At 40.1% G+C, this 20,978-nt stretch overlaps 2 protein-coding genes and 2 long non-coding RNA genes across 6 annotated transcripts in view; 2 read left to right on the forward strand and 2 right to left on the reverse strand.

Moving 5' to 3' along the window:
* The window catches only part of LOC309627477, a 38,347-nt gene extending 36,353 nt beyond the window's left edge, over nt 1–1,994 (forward strand). The window contains exons 3-4 of one of the 2 annotated variants that reach the window (XR_014243750.1): nt 1,146–1,369; nt 1,449–1,994. This is a non-coding gene — a long non-coding RNA (uncharacterized lncRNA). Of the gene's footprint in view, nt 1–1,145 lie in introns of both variants that reach the window. The other variant, XR_014243749.1, reaches the window with a different exon arrangement.
* FAM47E (family with sequence similarity 47 member E) overlaps nt 1–2,696 on the reverse strand; it is a 30,549-nt gene extending 27,853 nt beyond the window's left edge. For both annotated transcript variants that reach the window (XM_082389399.1, XM_082389398.1), the window contains exon 1: nt 2,617–2,696. In XM_082389399.1, the coding sequence (XP_082245525.1) occupies nt 2,617–2,633 (17 nt within the window). In that variant the 5' untranslated portion in view covers nt 2,634–2,696. The remainder of the gene's footprint in view (nt 1–2,616) is intronic.
* Nucleotides 1–20,978, reverse strand: part of SHROOM3 (shroom family member 3) — a 533,396-nt gene that overhangs the window by 468,374 nt on the left and 44,044 nt on the right. The window lies entirely within an intron of this gene.
* LOC309627481 lies at nt 2,833–11,109 on the forward strand. Its single transcript, XR_014243756.1, has 3 exons — nt 2,833–2,919; nt 9,579–9,671; nt 10,527–11,109. It is a non-coding gene; the product is annotated as an uncharacterized lncRNA (long non-coding RNA).

Consider the following 20,978-nt stretch of genomic DNA (forward strand, 5'->3'; position numbering starts at 1 on the left):
CTCATAGATTGTTAGAGCTGGCAGAAACTTTGAAAGAAATCTAGTCCACCTTCCTCACTTTTCAATGAGGAAACTGAGTTCCAAAGAGGTGAATAAGGCAACCAATCTGGCTGGAGGGCTTCCCATGACCCCACTTTACCTCTCATAGCTGATAAGCTTACCTCTCTGCATTCTGTTAAGTTCATGAAAAATTTTGCTTGACCCAGAAAATAAAACATTTTTTCTAAACATTTACTATTTTCACAGTCACTATATGATACTTGGATATTTCCACTTTTAAGAATTGCAAGAGTGTCAGGCATTTATCCTAAAGAAATGAAAACTTATGTTCACACAAAAAGTTGTACGCAAATGTTCATAGCAGCTTTATATGTAATAGCTAAAAACTAGAAACGACCTGAATGACTTTCAGCACATGAATGGATAAGCCATGATACATCCATGCCATGAAGTACAACTCAGCAGTAAAAATGAACTAACTGTTGATGCACACAATCTCTTGGATGGATCTCAAGGGCTTTCGCTGAATGAAAAAGAGCCAATCTCAAAAGTTTTATACCTTTAATAAAGGTATTACTCTATTTATCTAACATCCTCAAAAGAACAAAATTATAGAAATGGAGGTCAAATTAGTGGTTGCCAAGGGTTGTGGTGGGAAAATGAATGATAATAAAGGGATAGCATGAAGTGGTTCCCTTGAGGTGAGGAAACAGTTTTGTATCTTGATGTACACATATGACAACATTTTAGTGAACCACACACACACACACACACACACACACACACAAGTACAAGTGAAAACTGGTGAAATTCAAGTAAAGTCTACCGTCTAATTCATATACTGCACCAGTGCTGATTTTCTGCTTTGGTAATGTACTATCATTATGCACGATGGTACTACTGGAAGCATCTGGAGGAAGGGTATATGGGGCCTCTGCACTATATCTGCAACTTCTTGTGAGTCTATAATTATTTCAAAGCAAACAGTTTGAAAATGGGGGTGGGGAGAGATTCTCAAAGAGTTCATAATTGCTAACATGTATACAGTGTATGTATGTGGCAGTGACTGCTTCACAGGTGCTGTGTCAGTAAATCCTCACAACAATCCTATAAAGCTGATTCCTTTTATTGTCCCCATTTTACAGGTAAGAAAACTGAGTCCAGAAACAGCAACTAAGTTGCCTAAGGTCACCAGTCAAACAAGAGGAAAACTGGCCTTCAACTCCAGCCTTTCTGATTCTAGACTTTGTAATCTTAACCACCACATTATGCTGCCTACAAGAGAGCCGAATTCCATTCTCATAAGCAGCTCGAGGAATCAGCAAAGGCAGAAAGCCTCAGCTTCCTGTCCTGCGGCAGTGACACTGAGGTAGGAGACAGATGGGCCCCTGGGCTGGACAGCTGGTGTCTGTCACGTCGAGTAAAATTGAAGCTTTGTTCTCCCCCAGACACTCCAAGGACAAAGCCAGTGGCAGAAGCTGAGCTCAGCTGAAGTAAAGAGATAAGATGACCACTCCTGAGGTCAGGAAAACTTCCCTTTCTGCACATGCGCAGGAAGGCTCCTTGGCGGTCAAAAAGGGAGGGGGCGCCACCCCATAGTAAGTGTGGACATGCACCCACAGGCCTCTGCAGTGGGATCCATCTTAGCAAAAAGTTGCACACGCATGTTGGGGAGCGTCCTAGGACCAGTCAGGTGTGAACAAAGAAGCAAGATAATTGGCCAGATGTAAACAAAGACCTGGAAGGACTGTCCTATAGAAGGGATTTAAATCACCTCTTCACTGCTCTTCTCATTCAGGCCAGCACTCCTCTCCGATTGTGTATTTCCGCCTAGTTTCTGACTTACTGCCTCCTCCTCATTAAGAGAGGACGCCCATACCCTTTCTCTCTGGGTGTGTATTTCCGCCTAGCTCCTGACTTAAATAAACTGTTTCAGTGTGTGCTCTCCCATACATTGTGCTGTGTCTCTAATAATAAACGCTGTACCTGTTTTTACAGTTTTTGCCTCCTTGAAACATTCTTGCTTTCAATGGGGGTAAGAGCCAGGGGAACTTTGCTTCTAGCCTCTAGCCCCTGGTGGCTAGGATTCCTGGTTTTCATCCAGGCTACCCAGGTTCAATTCCTGGGCAGGGAACTAAGACCTCTCTTCAGGACAGCTGCCTGCTGTCTCTCTGAGATCAACACATTCAAAACGGCAGCAGACCACCCCAGTACCCGAGGTACTCTCCAAACACGGACTCAGCTTGGCCACAGTTACCAGCTGGGTGGCCAAAGCTCCAGGTGCTGTCTAACCCGGAGAAGGGCGGGTCGCAGGCTAAACCAGTCTGCGCAGAGGACTCTATGGCCATCAGTTTCCCATCTGGAATGGGTATATTCATCTACATCCTCTGGGGGACTGTGAGGATAACAACAACAACAAAAAAAAAGGTGTCCTTGGCATTGAGGAACGTCGCGCGCTGGTTACGGTCTATTTTTGCGGGGGACCATGAGGAGGAAAGGGAGTTGGGTCCTCCGCGGCCCCCGGCCATCCCCCGCCCCCAGCCGCAGCAAGCAGGGAGTGCAAACTCCCCCCACGCTCCAGCCGCAGGATGCGCCCTTGCGCGTGCGCGCGCTTACCAGGGCCTGCAGTCCATGCCCAGCGACACCCCGGCCCGCGCCGCCGGTGCGAACAGCCGCTTGCGGTCAGCCGTGGTTCCCCGGCTGCCCACCCGGCTTCCGGTGGTGTGTTTCCCCCGCCTCTCGGGTCGCTAGGAGACCCGCGGAGCTGTGCGCTGCCCAGACTCGCTCGGGGCGCCCCGCTGCTGCTAGGGGGGAACACGCGTCCCCGTGGCGTCCCTGCGTTCCACAACCCTCGCCTCACCAGAGCCTTCTCCAACGCCCGGGGGCGTGGACCGTGGCAGGGGACGCGCGAAGGATCAGGTTCTTGGTTTAATTATGTTTTAATCTGTTGGGAAGGCGTGTTCGTGTTTATTTTGTTCACCACCGTTTCAAAAAAATGTGTTGAAGAAAAGGAAGAAAGCAGCTGGAGAGAGAGCAAGAGAAGGAGTGGAAAGGGGGCGAAAGGCATAGAGTGATTTCTAATGGTGGGAAGGCCTTTTAGCACGGAATGCTTTTCTGGAGGTCTTGGAACTCCGCGAGTCTCACCGCCTCCGTAAATCGGGGGCTGCGCACTGGTATCTAGCTAGTCACCAGCTGGTTTCCAGAGTCCCTCTCAGCTCTTGCGTTGCTTGATTCTTTTGCCTGGACTCAACTTCAGCAGTAAAATTGCCATCCAGTTGGCCGTGATAGGCAGTTGCCCACGTAAATATGGATTGCGTGAGGATGTATTGGGGGTTTGCTAAGTTCTCTTGCTGCTTCTGAATGTTCCTGATTTAAATAGTGAGCGTCGCTTCTAGAGGGAATAGCAGCAAAACCTTCTCTTCCCTCAAAATTATTGCAGTAGTTAAATTGTGTCTGTTATGGTGGGATACTTTTTGTGGTCATTTAAAGATGAGTCTTCTCTTTAAACTCTCTGGGAATAAATTAGCTTCACCTTTGGGCACCTGTTAAATATCTGGATGGTAATAAAGGTGCCCCGACTGGCACTAGCTCCAGCATCTTCACCTGCTCTGTGTGTTCAGCTGCCTTTTCTAGGCGCAGTGGAAAACCCTGGAGCCCCACCACTTGAGAGAAATCATGATTCTGCCACTTAATAATTATGCACTCCCCCCCACCCCCGCACAGTTGCTTAAATTTGTTTTAGTTTCATTGATTTCCTAGTCTGAAAATGGGGGAAATAGTAGTATCTGCCTATAGGGTTATTGGAGAATTCAATGAGATAATGAATGTAAAGCATTGAACGCTGTGCTGGCAAGTAAGAATCCCTCAATAACTACTGAGTATTATTATTATCTCAACTGTGAACTGGGGATGTTAATATTTGCCCGGCTACTTCACAGAGTTGTTATAATAGTTGATAGAGAAAGCTATGAATGTAATCATGAAAAGGAGCCCTGTTAGTTGTTTTCATTATCTTCGATAATATCGTTAATATTTGTTTGATTGCAAATTCCAGCTTTTATTACTTTGAGGAAGTAGGATTTCTCCTTAGGACTGAGGATTAGGGTCATGTCCACCTTGCTCCTAGTACTGTGCATAGCACACAGTAGGCCCTCATTCAACAAATATTGTTTGTTATGGCCATGCTAGGCACTGGGGAGGCAATGGGGGATAAAACAGACTTGGTCTCTGTCATCTTGTTAGTTTGTAGTGTTGTATGAATTAATAAAAAACCACCTATTTTCATGACTCCTGTATCCTCACAAGTTGATATTTGCTCCATGTAGTAAGTCTGATTTCAAATCTGGTAGGAAATAACTAAGATTCTTTTTATTTCACCACATTCCATGCCTTAATTATAGTCATTACTCAGAGAATCTCTCATTCATTCTCTTCTCTCTCCCCTTCTTTCTCTTTTGCAACACAAAGGTAAAATGTGTTACATATAGTAATCCAACAAGTAGATGTTATTTAAGAGTGAGGATGATGGGGTTTTGTTTTGTTTTTAGCCCTATTGGCAGGTAGTGTGATCATTTTATTTCCAAAGAGGGTTACTCAAATACCCGTAACAGGGTTGCCAAACACTGTTACTGGATCTTTCCCACTCAAGGACTAATTACTATCTCTGTAACATGTTACTACATACTCAGCAATACTTAGTTCATGGTACTTTCCAGAAAAAAAGCATTTAAACAACAAAAACAACAGAACTTTAAGCTGAGACATTATAAAATGGTCTTGGATTAGTAGAAACCCTTGGCATCTGGACAAGGTGTTAGGTTGCTTCCATATGTTGGCAATTGTAAATTATGCTGCTATGAACATTGGGGTACATGTGTCTTTTCAAATTAGTGTTTTTGTTTTCTTTGGCTATATCCAGGAGTGGAAATGCTGGATCATATGGTAGTTCTACTTTTAATTTTTCAAGGAACCTCCATACTGTTTTCCACAGTGGCTGCACCAATTTACATTCCCACCAACAGTGTACGAGGGTTCCCTTTTTTCCACATCCTCGCCAACATTTGTTATTTGTAGACTTTTTTTTTTTTTAAAGTAAAGCTCTTTCTTGTATTTAATTCTAAAATTTCACTGTTGGGGGCCTTATAGGAGAGCGGGGGGAATTTCAACAATAACACCAACTAACATTTATTGGGCATGTCCTGCTTCTTTGTGTAGACTTTTTTTTTTTTTTTTGGCTGTGTTGGGTCTTCCTTTCTGTGCAAGGGCTTTCTCTAGTTGCAGCAAGCGGGGGCCACTCTTCATCACGGTGTGCGGGCCTCTCACTATTGCGGCCTCTCTTGTTGCGGAGCACAGGCTCCAGACGCACAGGCTCAGCAATTGTGGCTCACGGGCCTAGTTGCTCCGCAGCATGTGGGATCTTCCCAGACCAGGGCTCGAACCCGTGTCCCCTGCATTGACAGGTGGATTCTTAACCACTGCGCCACCAGGGAAGCCCCTAGACTTTTTGATGATAGCCATTCTGACAAGTGTGAGGTGATTTCTTATTGTGGTTTTGATTTGCATTTCTCCGACGATTAGCGATGTTGAAAAACTTTTCATGTGCCTGTTGGCCATCTGTATGTCTTCTTTGGAAAAATGTCTATTGAGAGGCAATATTTTAAAAGATAATGGCTAAGAATTTTCCAGACTTGATTAAAGATACAAATTCTCAATTTCAGGAAGGACCGTGGACTCTGCATAAGATAAATAAGAATAAAATCTCACTTAGCATTTCACCATGAATACAAAAGACAAATATTTGACATTAAAAATAGCCAGATAGGAAAGATAGATTACTTACAAAGGAACAAAAAATAGACTGAAAGCTAACTTCTAAAGCAATTATAGAAATCAAAGACATTAAATAATCAAGGTTTTAGTAAAAACAACTGTCAATTTAGAACTGCATACTTAGCAGAACTATCTTCCAATAATATGGCTCAAAAACATTTCAGACAAACAAAAAATGGCAGAATTTATCATCAAAAGACCATACCTAAGGTTGCACTTCAGATAAAAGGGAAATGATCCCCAAATGAATATCAATGTGAGATGGAATGTTGAACAAAGAAAATTATAAATACGTTGGTATTCTTTTAAAAAGTGGGTTGTGTAAAATCATAATACATTCTAATCAGTGGATATTAACAAAAAGAACTTATCTAAAATACTGAATTATTTTATTTAATCAATAAGAAGGTAAATACATTGATTGAAGAAATATAAAGAAAGATGTACCAGGTAGATATTAATCAAACGAAACCTGATGTAACTATATTAATATCAGACAGAATAGACTTTAAGGCAAAAAGATCATTAGAGATATATAAAGAGTATTAAATGTATCATTATGCAAAATGATAAAAGGTTCAATTCACACACACGCATACACAGTAGATAGACAGAGATACACAATTCTAAACTTGTATGCACGTAATAACATAGGTTAAAATACAAAAAGGAAAATTGATAGACCTACAAAAGAAATTGATTAATACACTATCCTAATGGGAAGATTTTAATACAACTCTCAGTAATAAACAGACCAAAAAAATCAGTGAGGACAAAGAATTTAAAGCTTGATCTAATGGATATATGCTGAACTTTGCATCCAACAATCATAGAAAACATTCTTCTCAAGAACATATACAACATTATATTTGCAAATTCATAAAACAAGTTTTACACATCTCTGACTTGGTATCATTTAACCCACAACCCTGATCATATTGCAATTAAATTAAATATCAATAATAAAATCATATTTAAAAGTATTTATTTGAAAATAAAACAAGACAAATAATTCATGGGTCAAGGAATATATCAAGACAGAAATTTAAAAATAAATGTAAAAATATCAAAAACTGGGAGATGAAGCTAAAATGATACTTAGAATGAAATCACCTTAAACTATTAAACTGAAAAAGGAGAAAGGTTAAGACCTAAATAAATGGAAATATCAATATATCTCATGTTCATGGTTTAGAAGACTTATTATTAAGACAACAGTACTACCCAAAGTGATATACTGATTCAATGCATCCCTATCAAAGTCCCAATGATGTTTTTTGAAGAAATAGAAAACTCATCCTAAAATTTATATGGAATTTTGGGTTAAGGGACCTAAAATAATCAAAACAATTTTGAAAAAGAACAAAGTTTCCTTACTTCAAAACTTACTAAAAGCTACAATAATCAAAATCATCTGTATAGACCAGTGGAGTAGAATTTAGAGCCTAGAAATTAATGGTCAACTGATATTTGACAAAGGTGCCAAGACCAATGAGGAAATAATAGTCTCCTCAGTAAATAATGGATAGCCACATGCAAAAGGATGAAATCGGACCCTTACCTTATGGAATATACCAAAATCAACTCAAAAATGGATTAAAGACAATTTTAAGAGCTAAAACTATAACAATCAGAAGAAAATACAGGAGCAAATTTGCATAACCTTGGATTTGGCAATGGTTTCTTATATATGACATCAAAAGCAGAAGCAATGAAAGAAAAAATAGATGAACTGGACTTCATAAAAATTACATACCAGTGTGTTGTGCATCAAAGGAAACTGTCAAGGGAGTAAACAATCCACAGAATGGGAGAAAATATTTACAAATCATATATCTGATAAGAGTATAATATCCAGAATATTTTTTAAAAAACTCCTACCACTCAATAACAAAAAGACAAACAACCCAATTTAAAAAATAGGCAAATGACTTGAACAGATATTTCTCCAAAGATATACAAATGGCCAGTAAGCACATTAAAAGATGCTCAAAATCATTAGTCATTAGTGAAATATAAATCAAAGCCACGATGAGATAGTACTTCACACCAACTAGAATGGCTATAAAAACAAAGAAGGGGACTTCCCTGGGGGTCCAGTGGTTAGAACTCTGCTCTTCCACTGCAGGTGGCGCAGGTTCAACCCCTGCTCAGGAACTAAGATCCCACATGCCACACAGTGCAGCCTAAAAAAAAAAAGAAGAAGAAGAAGAAAAAAATTTTAAAGGTTGGCAATGATGTGGAGAAGTTGGTACACTTGTTCATTGTTGGTGGGAACATAAAATGATACAGCTGCTTTGAAAAACAGTTTGGCCATTCCTTAAAAAGCTGAACATAGACTTACTGTATGACCCAGCAACTCCACTCCTAGGTATATACACAAAAGAATTAAAAACAAGGACTCAGTTATTTGTACAGTATGTTCATAGCACCATTATTCACAATAACCAAAAGGTAGAACCATTCCAAGTGTCCATCAAAAAATACATGGATAAACAAAATGTGATATATACATACAATGGGATACTATTCAGCCATAAAAAGAATGAAATTCTGATACATGCTACAACATGCATGAACCTTGAAAATATCATGTTAAGTGAAATAAGCCAAACGCAAAAGGACAAATATTGTGTAACTCCACTTACATGAAATATCTAGAAGCAGCAAATTCATTGAGACAGAAAGTTAGAGGTTACCAGGAACTCAAGGGGGAGAGGAATAGGAAGTTATTTCTTAATGAGTACAGAGCTTCTGTTTGGGGTGATGAAAAATTTTGGAAATAATCATGATGGTTGCACAACATTGTGAATGTAATTAATGCTGCTGAATTGTACACTTAAAAATGGTTAAAGTGGTCAATTTTATGTTATATGTATTTTGCCACAATTTTTAAAAATTGTAAAAAATGCAAAAAAAAAAAAAAAGAAGAAAGGTTGAAATTAATGAGCTAAGAATCCAACTTAACAATTTGGAAAAATAGCCAAATAAATCACAAAGGAAGGACATTTTTCATGTTGAGCAAAAGAAACGAGACTCAAAAGAGTACGTACTCTATGCTTCCGTTTACAGAGTTTTAAAACAGGCAAAATTAAGTAATAGTGATAGATGGTGGTATTATGGTTATTTGGGGTAATTGATGGAAAGGAGGCAGGAGGGGGCCAGCTGGGAGGCTGAAAACGTTCTATATATTGATCTGGGTGGTGGATACATGGGTGTACACATGTAAAAATTCAATGAGCGGTACACTTCAGCCTTGTGCACTTTACTGTGTATGCTGTAAATGAATAGAAAAGCAAAAAACATGGAGCATTTTCTATCAGCAATATAATCCTGGAGAATTCTCTCTGCCATCGTCACACATAGAAAGGAGGCTCCTGGGAGTCATAGGACACCCAAAAGTCTACAGACTTTCCCCTATGCTTCTTTTGTGATACTCCTCCAGGGGAAGGATATTTAAAATATTTAACAACCAGTAAGCCATATGCAAGAACCAATTGGGAAAGTGGCGAGCCAGATTGCAGCAGCAGAGTTCTAGAGTCCCCTGGCCAGGCCACACATATCCCTTTAGTTGCTGATCTTGGAGGGAGGGGTGCTTCCAAGGAAGTGGCTGGGGCAATCAGGGCACAGTGGTCACTTGGCATTGCTCAGAGCAGAGCCTATTTATCAACCAACACAGTGTTTTGACAACCGTTATGGTCTTAAACTATGCTTGTTGGCTGAGTATCAACTCTTTCCCTCACCCACAGGCTCTCCCTAGAGACTTCCCTCCACAGTGCCACAGGTGGCTTGTTGAAGACTGCCACCAATGCAGTCTGCAAGCCAAATCATAACAATAAGGGGTAAGGCATGACACCAATAATCAACAAGTATATTTATCACTTGGTCAGTAGCATTGAGCATAATGACAAGTAGGGCCTTACAAATAAAACTGATGAAGTGGGGCTTCCCTGGTGGCGCAGTGGTTAAGAATCCGCCTGCCAATGCAGGGGACACGGGTTCGAGCCCTGGTCCGGGAAGATCCATGTGCCATGGAGCAACTAAGCCCGTGCACCGCCACTACTGAGCCAGCACGCCTAGAGCCCATGCTCTGCAACAAGAGAAGCCACCACAATGAGAAGCCCACGCACCGCAACGAAGCGTAGCCCCTGCTCGCCACAACTAGAGAAAGCCTGCGTGCAGCAACGAAGACCCAACACAGCCAAAAAAAACCCAAGAAAAACCAAAAACTGCTGAGGCTGCTGCCCTCAAGAGGCTATGGCCCAATCGCTGGGTGGGTTCCCGAGCTCCCGGAAGCTGCTAGATTTAAGGAGCTACCTGCGGCATCTGCAATAGGCTAGACATATTCAAAGGAAGATGGAAGAGGTGTCTACTGCTACTTTCTGGAGTACAGTAGACCATAAAGAGTAGATGGTATGTGGGGACATGCTGCTGAGAGGAGTATAGCTGGTGCTAGTTATTATGGAGAGCAGTCTAGCAGGACTTAGTCAAATCAAGAATAGGGTGTGCTTACAACTGTCTGCCCTCTATTTGTTCCTCACCTGTCCCTGCTCTGCTCTGGCACCTGCAGGATGCATTTGGGAATGCAGCAGAAAGCACTGATAGGACACTGGGGATGGGAGAAGGGAAAAGTCAGGGTATTTCTCTCTTTCCCTCTGTCTCCAAGGGGGTATCTATATTTTTTCCTTCTCTTTCAGCTTCCACTGGGCAGCTTCCATCAGACTCAGGCTCCTATTACAAGTAATTCCTGCAGTTTGGATGTGGTAAGCGTGTTCGTGCTGTTGCTAATCTCTCAGTTACCTCATATCCCCAGTTTGGCTCTCAGCACTTCCATCACCTCTGCAACATGTTCTTTGCATTAAAGTCCGTTGGTTTGGGGCTTCCCTGGTGGTGCAGTGGTTGAGAATCTGCCTGCTAATGCAGGGGACATGGGTTCGAGCCCTGGTCTGGGAAGATCCCACATGCCGCGGAGCAACTAGGCCCTTGAGCCACAACTACTGAGCCTGCGCGTCTGGAGCCTGTGCTCCGCAACAAGAGAGGCCACGATAGTGAGAGGCCCACGCACCGCGATGAAGAGTGGCCCCCGCTTGCCGCAACTAGAGAAAGCCCTCGCACAGAAACGAAGACCCAACACAGCCAAAAATTAATTAATTAATTAATTAATTAAAAAATAAATAAAGTCCCTTGGTTTTACATGCTTAGAGTGGGTTCTGTTTTCCTGGTGGGAACCAGACTGGCACATATATTACCTATACCCCAGTATTTCTGCTGCCGGGAATGGTATAGGAATCCAGAGGGAGTCTGACCTGTAAGGGAAGATGTACGAGGATGTTTGTCGCAGCATTATTAGCAATATCGGTGAGTTAAGGACAATGTGCATGCTCATTTTTGTGATGTAGATGGGTAAAATGGACGGATAACTAGGTATCAGATGCAACAGTCTAGATTTTACTTGGCAACATGGTTAGACTTTTTAAAAATGTAGTAAAGAAAGAGATGAGATTTTTTACAATGATATGATTTATATAAATTAAAAATGTATGCATCAAAACAAAAATATACACTTTACAGAACGCATACACTTAAGAATGATTGCTTACGGTGAGAGCAGAGGAGTAGAAGTGGAAAATGGAGAAGAAAAGGAGTATATAAATGAATGATTAAGAGAGGGCCTTGTACACCCAGTTGCTAATGGGGTGCCATCAATTAAAGAATAAGATTAACCAATGTGCTGTACCTGAAGTTGAAAAGAAATGGTTGCCAGAAAAATAGTTACTAGGTGGCACTGAGACATAACTTCCAAGAACACATTGTGACTTGTGGAATGTTGAAACTGCTTCAAAGCCAAGTTAGTCTCAGTAATAAGAACACAGCACAGACGGTGAAGCAAGGAGCCGGAGCTAGTGACAAGTACTGGATAAACTGGGGCTGCTATCGAAATTCCGTGGCAAATTTATGTGATCCGAGCTTGAAGAGGATTCTAGGTCAGATTTTTTTTGTCAGTTGCACTCAAGCATTTACAGAGATTATGACTTGGAGTCTCACAACGGAGTATAAGCGATACCAAAAATTTCTCTTTCATGCTTTTAAGGATCAGCTATGGCCTTGAAGAGTGAGCTGCTTTCTCAGGTGGGGCTCAGATTATGATCAGTATATGCACTAAAAAATTAGAAACAAGAAGCATTTGGAGTGTGTTAGGGAGGACATGAATTCTCACCAATGTAATTAAATTAAAATATGACAATAACAGAAAAGAAATACTTCCGCATGGCACCAGGTTTTCCTTTCCCTTGCTTTTATGTTTAGAGTTGGTATGATTTTCTTGGTCCAAAACAATTCAAGTTCTGGAGATTCTTTGTGTAAGAGGTTGTAAGAATACTTGAAAAATGATCATATGTAAATTACCCAATATAGTCAATATCAGTTCAAAACTGTATTGTATCTGTTATTCATTAAGCTTAAAGTGAGCGTTGCTCTTCTCTTTTTACAACTGGAAAGTTAAAGTGTGTTTTGTTCATTCATTCTGGTGTTACTCCAAACATAATTAACTCCCTCTCAGGAATTAACATATTTGATGGTGTTTATTTGGGCTTTTTCACAACTGTACATAGTGATGTTAAGGAGACATTTGCTAAGTTGAACTGAATCTTTGTTTCCACAGATTGTGAAGCCAAAGAAGTGATTCAAATAAGACAATAATGCATTATTGACTTATTAGATGTATTAGGCTCCTGTCTCATGACATGAAGAGATTAAGATAATCACTCAAGCTCATGCAAGCAATTAGCGGGGGAGACCACATCCTAACCCAGAGTTCTACACTTGAGTCACCCAGAAAAATACTGACTCATAAAGCAAGCTGAAGAGGCAGTTTATTATAATATAGTGGCTAAGACCAACCCTGGTTTGAATCACAGCCCCAGCACTTAATAATGCTGGGCAAGTACCTTGCAGTCTCTACACCTCAGTAATTTCTTCTTCAATAAACAGACCGAGTAATATTCTATGTTATAAGGTTGTATGGGAATGCAGAATGGAGATTATCTAAAGCTGTGCTCTCCAATAGAAATACAATGCAAGCCACGAGTGTGAGCCATTTATGTAACTTTAAATTTTCTAGTAGTCATATTTTTAAAAGTAAAAAAAAGATAAAATTAACTTGAATAATATATCTTATATAACCCAGTATACCAAAAATATTATGATTTTAACATGCAATCAATGTAAAAATATTAATGAGGTATTTTACATTCTTTTTTTCATATTAAGTCTTCAGCATTTAAGCACATCTCAATTTGGACTAGCCACATTTCAAGTGCTCAGTAGCCACATGTGGCTGGTGGATAGCATATTAGGCAAGACAAATATTAAGTATTTCGCCGAGTGCCTAGCACAAAGGAAGCGCTCAGGGAGTGCTGACTCAGAAACATTCCCTGGGTTTGTCACAGATCGGTTGCATTCCTTACTGTTACAAGCAGAGAAAATATTTGTTAGCAACACAAGCTCGAAGTCACGTTCTTCCTCCATTTCAGTTATTCTTGTGCTGTTTACTCCAAGGAATGTTTCCTTTTTTTTCCTTCTGACATGAGCAGAGGGTTTGCTAGCCCTGTTAGCTTTTTCAGATGAGGGACTTTCCCTGAGAACCAAGATGAAGAGTGTAGCCTCCATAAAGGATTTCACAGGATTTTTGTCCTAGTGAAACAAGGTGCATTTGGCCGGGTAGTTATTTAATGTGCTCTTATTACCGCTGGAATATGCCTAGAGTCAAAATTATAACACTTATTTCTTTGAACCTGACATGGGTAAACACCTTCCTTTTATCCTTCTCGTCAGATTTCTCCTAGGCTTCCTTGGGAATCTGGCCCCAAACGGTACAATTAATTCATTTGAATTGCCTCTTTTACGGCTGCTTGTGGCGTCATTGTTGCCTTTACCTGCTGAATTCATGGTGACCAGTAGGCTGAGCTAGGAACCCTGCCTTCTGCTAGTGGCTCTGCTGAAGGTAAGTGTAGAATGAGGGGCCAGACTCCCCATGGCCCTGGCGGGATCTCTCAGAAAGCCCACAGGGCAGTGTCTAGCAGTCTTGGAAAAATAGCACTTACATTTGTAGCATGGTAGAAACAGGTTCCCCAAGCAAGGTCAAAGCGTGCAGGCAAAGGAAACTCTGTCCCTAGTCCTTGAAGGCTGAGCCAGGCTTGGAAACATCATCCTAACCCAGGGTGACCTGGAGACATTCAGCCTGACCCGGATCAACAGCTGATGCAGAAAAATCTTTATAGAGTCTTGGCAAGCACAGACTAATAATGCCATAACCTTCCTTAAAACCTTGCACAGCTACCCATTAGATACAGAATACATTCAGGCTCCTCAGGCTGACGTTCAAAACCTTCCAAATGTGGCCTGCTCACATAGTTCTCTTACGTCCCAGTCCTGCTTCTCTCCAATAATATTATTCTACTTTCTATTTTTCCCTTCCATATTCTTTCTTAATGTTGTTCATGTTGTACCCTTTACCTAAAAATCCCTTACTAGTTGCTCTCCACCATTATCTTTGAAATCCCACTCTAACCACACATCTTTCCAGAGATGGAATCCTTCCTTCCCCCTTTTACCTCCAAGAGAGCTCCCTTCTATTAAGGATCAGGCATTTAACGTTTTTATTGGACATTATAGATGTTTCTTCAGTAATTATCCTACCCCTTCCCCATTATGTAGCAGTCACTCATTTGCAGAGAATGACTGCACCAGCTCTAATGATTGACTCTGATTGATAGAAACCACTATAATTGAATTCTACCTATGACTGGTTCAGGTATGGGCAGTAACCCAGTCCGAGTCAGTCAGTGCATGGCATTCCCTAGGGGTCTGGTTCAGATTGATCCAGAGTTTGATGTAAGTTCAATGGCTGGGGGAAGGGAAGACCTTTCTCATGCTCCCAGTGGTATTTATCATTATAATTTTTTAATGGAAGTATAGTTGACTTACAATATTGTGTTAGTTTCAGGTGTACATCAAAGTGAATCCAGTTACATATATTTTTTCAGATTACTTTCCATTACAGGTTATTATAAGATTGAATATTATTCGCTGTGTTATATATAGTAAATCCTTGTTGCTTATCTCATTATAATTTGTAATTAATTTTTTTATTCACCAAAAGTATTTGGGATGGTTGACTTTACCATTGAATTTGAGCCATCGGAGGCCATAAAGCATTTACCATCCTTCCTAGCTCCTAGCAGAGTGCCAACCACTGTCCCTGGCACACAATAGAGGCTTCTCTCCTCCTAATGCCCACCTTAAATTTATCAAGGAGAGATAGCTTGAAATTATATATTTAAAACTATTTCCCTAAAATGAAATTGATCTTAATTTAATTTTGCTATTTGAATCAGCCACAAGACAGTTTTAAAGAAAGACTAACATTCCCCAAAATGAAATAACGTTGGGGCATCATTTAAAATTATTCACTTAAACAAATCCCAGTGGTCCATTGTATATGAACAAAAACTATTTATACATACACACACACACACACACACACACACACAAAGATTGTAACTATTGTTTAATTGACTTTATAATTCAGCATTTTATTTTTTTTCCCTTTTTAAAAAATTTATTTATTTATTCATTTATTTTTTATTTTTGGCTGGATTGGGTCTTCGTTGCTGTGTGTGGGCTTTCTCTAGTTGCGGCAAGCGGGGGCTACTGTTTGTTGTGGTGCGCGGGCTTCTCATTGCGGTGGCTTCTCTTGTTGAGGAGCACTGGCTCTAGGCGTGCGGGCTTCAGTAGTTGTGGCACACGGGCTCAGTAGTTGTGGCACGCGGGCTTAGCTGCTCCATGGCATGTGGGATCTTCCCGGACCAGGGATCGAACCCATGTCCGCTGCATTGGCAGGCAGATTCTTAACCACTGCACCACCAGGGAAGTCCCAATTCAGCATTTTAAAAGAAAGTTTCTAAGTTATTTCATTTCGTACCTATTCAGCATTTCTATGTGTCAACGTTTTAGGAAGGCATAAAAACAATTTGTCTTATCTAAGTGAAGCTTCTTGCCTTTTATAAAGTTTCAAATGAGAGCACCAGCAAGTTTTGTCCCTCCTTGTAAACCTAATTTCTGTCCTATATAGAATACTTAAGAATGGTAATAATATTTATTGAACACTTATCTAGTGCCAGGCACTTTATATGCTTCATCTCACTTAGTCCTTAAAACATCTCCATCAAGTAAGTACTATATGTTATTCCCATTTTATAGATGAAGAAACTGACACACAGAGAGGTTAAGTAATTTGCCTAAGGTCACACAGCTTCTAAATGATGGAAGTAGGATTCAAACACAAATGGGCTTTAGTGTCCACTGACAACGTTGAACTTTGTCTGAGCCCTGTGCTCCTAAAAAGCAATTGAGATACCTCCCGGCCTTTTTGCATTCCCGCTAACCTCAAAGAACCATCCTGCCTATGGGTGATAAGACCTGTCATCACCCTTCCTCAGGACTCTCTTGTTTACCTGCCTCTACAAAACTCCCGACATTCTTTCTTTCTTTGAGACATTCATTCCTTCTTATTGAGCACTTTCCCCATTGCAATAGCCTGAATAAGATGATCTCTTTAATTTTCCACTGTGTTTTGTCTTCACACCAAAAACTTACCCACTCAGGACAAGTTCCCCAATACCTGAGAAAATAAAATCCAATTTGGAGAGTTCTAAACTGTTGTCAGGTACATAATGCCTTTTCTGGTAGAGTGCCCTACACACATTTCATCCAGCCTCTCATAATCACTTCAGAAATTTTTACCAACGGGGAGAGAAGGCAGATCCCTGGGAAGATGTGAGGTAAGGTTACTTTATAGAAAACAAAGACTGCTAAAGTTGCCAGCTGTTGCTAAAAGAGAGTGTAAACAGATTTGAGGGTTTGAAATCAGAACTCCTTTCCCCAAATCAATCTCTCTCTCTTCCCCCTTTCCTCTCTTCCAAAATTTTGCCCAAATGCAAAGGTTCTCAATAGAACGCTTTAGTAAAATTCTCAGTCAGCATTTATGAGCATCCGTTATGAACCACTGTACCCCTTTCTAGGGTACAGAAATAAGTAAAATCAACATCTTGCTCTCATAAAGTTCACACAGAAATGGAGCACAAATCTAGGTGTATTCCACCCTAAAGCTCTCAATGTAGGATTGCTGATTGAAAGCACATTGGATGAGGACAGCTAAACAGGGAGTGCTCTAGAACAATGAATAATACTAAGTGCAGAGATGACCATGACAAAAAAGTTTCATTTTCTCTTAACTAGAACCCTGAAATTACTCCCACCTTAGTCAAAGTTTAGACATTCAGCTTTCAACAGATACTAAGAACCTACTATGTCCAGGAACTCTTCCAGGCACTGCAGAAATAATCACATGGTTGAATCTTTCTGTGCCTCAGTTTCTCCATTTTTAATCCATGTCAAGAGTAAGGCACACATACAACACAGTGAAGAGTTCTGTCTCCTTTTCTGCATGACACTTGCTCTCAATTTCCAGGAGGGAAAACTTCAGGACATGCAACAAAGGTCTCTATCTCATTCTCAGAAGTCTACCCTATCTGGTACTGTTAGTGTCCAAGATTTTACTTTCTTTTCTCAAGATGCAGAGAAAAACTTTCCTTTTTCTTCTAATATTACCATAGATGGTAAACAAAACAAATTATTTTTACAGTGTTCTTTGGGACAATCTTAATAAAGCTCTCAGTTAAAATAAATTCGGGAAGTGTCTAGAAGAAGGGAACAAATATTGGTAAGCTCATTCATCAGATTAGCTATGTCATCGACAATAATTAGGTTTCTGTCATTGTTGTCTCTCCTTTATTACAGAAATTATGGCCCATTTACAGGACACGTCATTTCTTAGCAAGGGCTGTAGCTATACTCAGCATTTTTATGGTTGTAATAGCAGGTAATATTTAACTTTTGATGAGACAGAGTAAATAGAGAATTTGAGAGGCTTTCAACATTAGCAAAAAAAGGCTGGGTTTATGCTCTTGACCCCCTAGAGAATCTGGTGATTACACAGGACCTGAGAGGCCTGTCCAGGACAAAGCTGGGGTGCAGGGCCGGGGGGAAGAGAAAAGCTACGGAGATGATCAGAGAGATATCCCCAGAGGTCAACGAACTGGATGCTGTTTGGAAGGACTAGAGACTCAATTTAAAAAGTCATATTTTGCACCATCTAATTTTAAGATTTTATTTCAGGTAAAGGATTGGGCCTGCTCAGCCTCCTGAAGTCCTATTTAAAACTCTGGCATTATATTTGGCTAGGACCCTCATTCCTTTTTTTAAAACCACTTTATTGAGGTATGATCGACATACAAAAAGCTGTACATATTTAATATACACAACTTGATGAGCTTGGAGATAGGTATACACCCACAATTACCATGATCTGTGCCACAAACATATCCGTCTTCTCCAAAAGTTTCCTTCCTCCCTTTTTATTATTATTTTTTTTCTGTGTATGATAAGAACACTTAACATAAGATCTGCCCTTTTAACAAATTTTTAAGTATCCAATTGGATTGTTTAAGTAACAATCCAAGTATTGTTAACTCTAGGCTCCATGCTGTTCAGTAAATCTCTAGGATTTATTCATCTTGCATAACTGAAACTTTGTACCCTTGGATTAACATCTCCCTGTTTCCCCATCCCATAGCTCCTAATAACCACTGTTCTACTTTCTGCTTCTATAAGTCTATGATTTTAGATTCTTCATATAAGTAGTATCATGTAGTATTTGTCCTTCTGTGACTGGCATATTTCACTTAGCACAATGCCCTCCGGGTTCATCCATGTTGTCTCAAATGTCAGGATTTCCTTCTTTTTTTTAAGGCTGAATAATAATATATCCATTGTATGTGCATACCACATTTTCTTTATCCATTCAGTGATCAATGGACACTTAGGTTGTTTCCATGTCTTGGCTATTGTAAATAATGCTGCAATGAACATGGAAGTGCAGATACCTCCTTGAGACCCTGATTTCAATTCTTTAGTATATAACCCAGAAGTGTGAACCTTGGATCATATGGTAGTTCTATTTTTAATATTTTGAGTAACATCCATACTGTTTTCCATAGTGGCTGCACCAATTTACATTCCCACCAACAGTGCACAAGGGTTCCCTCACCAACACTTGTTATTTTTGTTTTTTTGATAATGGCCAAGGGCCCTCATTCTTTTTTAAAATTATAGTTGATTTACAATATTGTGTTAGTTTCAGGTGTACAGCAAAGTGATTCAGTTATATATATTTTGTTTTCAAAATAAGTTCTTACAAGATAATGAATATAGTTCCCTGTGCTATACAGAAAATCCTTGTTGTTTATCTATTTTATATATAGTAGTGTGTATCTGCAGTCCCATACTCCTAATTTATCCCTACCCCCCTTTCCCCTTTGGTAACCATAAGTTTGTTTTATATGTCTGTGAGTTTATGTTTTGTAAATAAATTCATTTGTATTATTTTTTAGATTTCACAAATTAGTGATATCATATAATATTTGTCTTTCTCTGACTTCACTCAGTATGAGATTCTCTAGGTCCATCCATGTTGCTGAAAATGGCAAAATTTTATTCTTTTTTATGGCTGAATAATATCCCATTGTATATATATACCACATCTTCTTTACTCATTTATCTGTTGATGGACACTTAGGTTGCTTCCATATCTTGACTATTGTAAATAATGCTGCTGTGAACATTGGGGTGCATGTATCTTTTCAAATTAGAGTTCATCTTTTCTTGATATATGCCCGGGAGTGGGATTGCTGGATCCTATGGTAACTCTATTTTTAGTATTTTGAGGAACCTCCATACTGTTTTCCATAGTGGCTGCACCAATTTACATTCCCACCAACAGGGTAGGAGGGTTCCCTTTTCTCCACACCCTCTCCACCATTTATTATTTGTAGGCTTTTTGATGATGGCTGTTCTGACTGGTGTGAGGTCGACCTCATGGTAGTTTTGATTTGCATTTCTCTAATAATTAGCAATGATGAGCATCTTTTCATGTGCCTCTTGGCCATCTGTATGTCTTCTTTGGATAAATGTCTGTTTAGGTCTTCTGCCCATTTTTGGATTGGGTTGTTTGTTTTTTGTATTTTTATTTTTACTTTTATTTTGACTGCGTTGGGTCTTCGTTGCTGCGTGCAGGCTTTCTCTAGTTGTGGCGAGCCGGGGCTACTCTTCGTTCTGGTGTGCGGGCTTCTCATTGTGGTGGCTTCTCTTGTTGCAGAGCACAGGCTCTAGGTGCTTGGGCTCAGTAGTTGTGGCGCACAGGCTTAGTTGCTCCACAGCATGTGGGATCTTCCAGGACCGGGACTCGAACCCATGTCCCCCTGCATTGGCAGGCAGATTGTTAACCACTGTGCCAGCAGGGAAGCCCGGGTTGTTTGTTTTTTTGAACAATTTTTTTTTTTTTTTTTTTTTAATATTTGGCCATGCTGTGTGGCATATGGGATCTTAGTTCCCTGACCAGGGATTGAACCGGTGCCCCCTGCAGTGGGAGTACAAAGTCTTAACCATAGGACTGCCAGGGTAGTCACTGGTTTTTTTTGACATTGAGTTGTATGAGCTGTTTGTATATTTTGGAAATTAAGTCCTTGTCGGTCACATCATTTGCAAATATTTTCTCCCATTCTGTGGGTTGTCTTTTCATTTTGTTTATGGTTTCCTTTGCTGTGCCAAAGTTTTTAAGTTTGATTTGGTCCCATTTGTTTATTTTTGCTTTTATTTCTATTGCCTTGGGAGACTGACCTAAGAAAACATTAGTAAGATTTATGTCAGAGAATGTCTGCCTATGTTCTCTTCTAGGAGTTTTATGGTATTATGTATTATATTTATGTCTTTAAGCCATTTTGAGTTTATTTTTGTGTATGGTGTGAGGGTGTGTTCTAACTTCATTGATTTACGTGCAGCTGTACAACTTTCCCAACACCACTTGCTAAAAAGACTGTTTTCTTCCCCATTGTATATTTTTGCCTTCTTTGTCAAAGATTAATAGACCGTAAGTGTGTGGGTTTATTTCTGGGCTCTCTATTCTGTTCCATTGATCCACATGTCTGTTTTGGGGCCAATACCATGCTGTTTTGATTACTGTACCTTTGTAG

This window comes from Balaenoptera borealis (genome assembly GCF_965194805.1).
Source record: "Balaenoptera borealis genome assembly, chromosome: 4".
Lineage (NCBI taxonomy): Eukaryota > Metazoa > Chordata > Mammalia > Artiodactyla > Balaenopteridae > Balaenoptera > Balaenoptera borealis.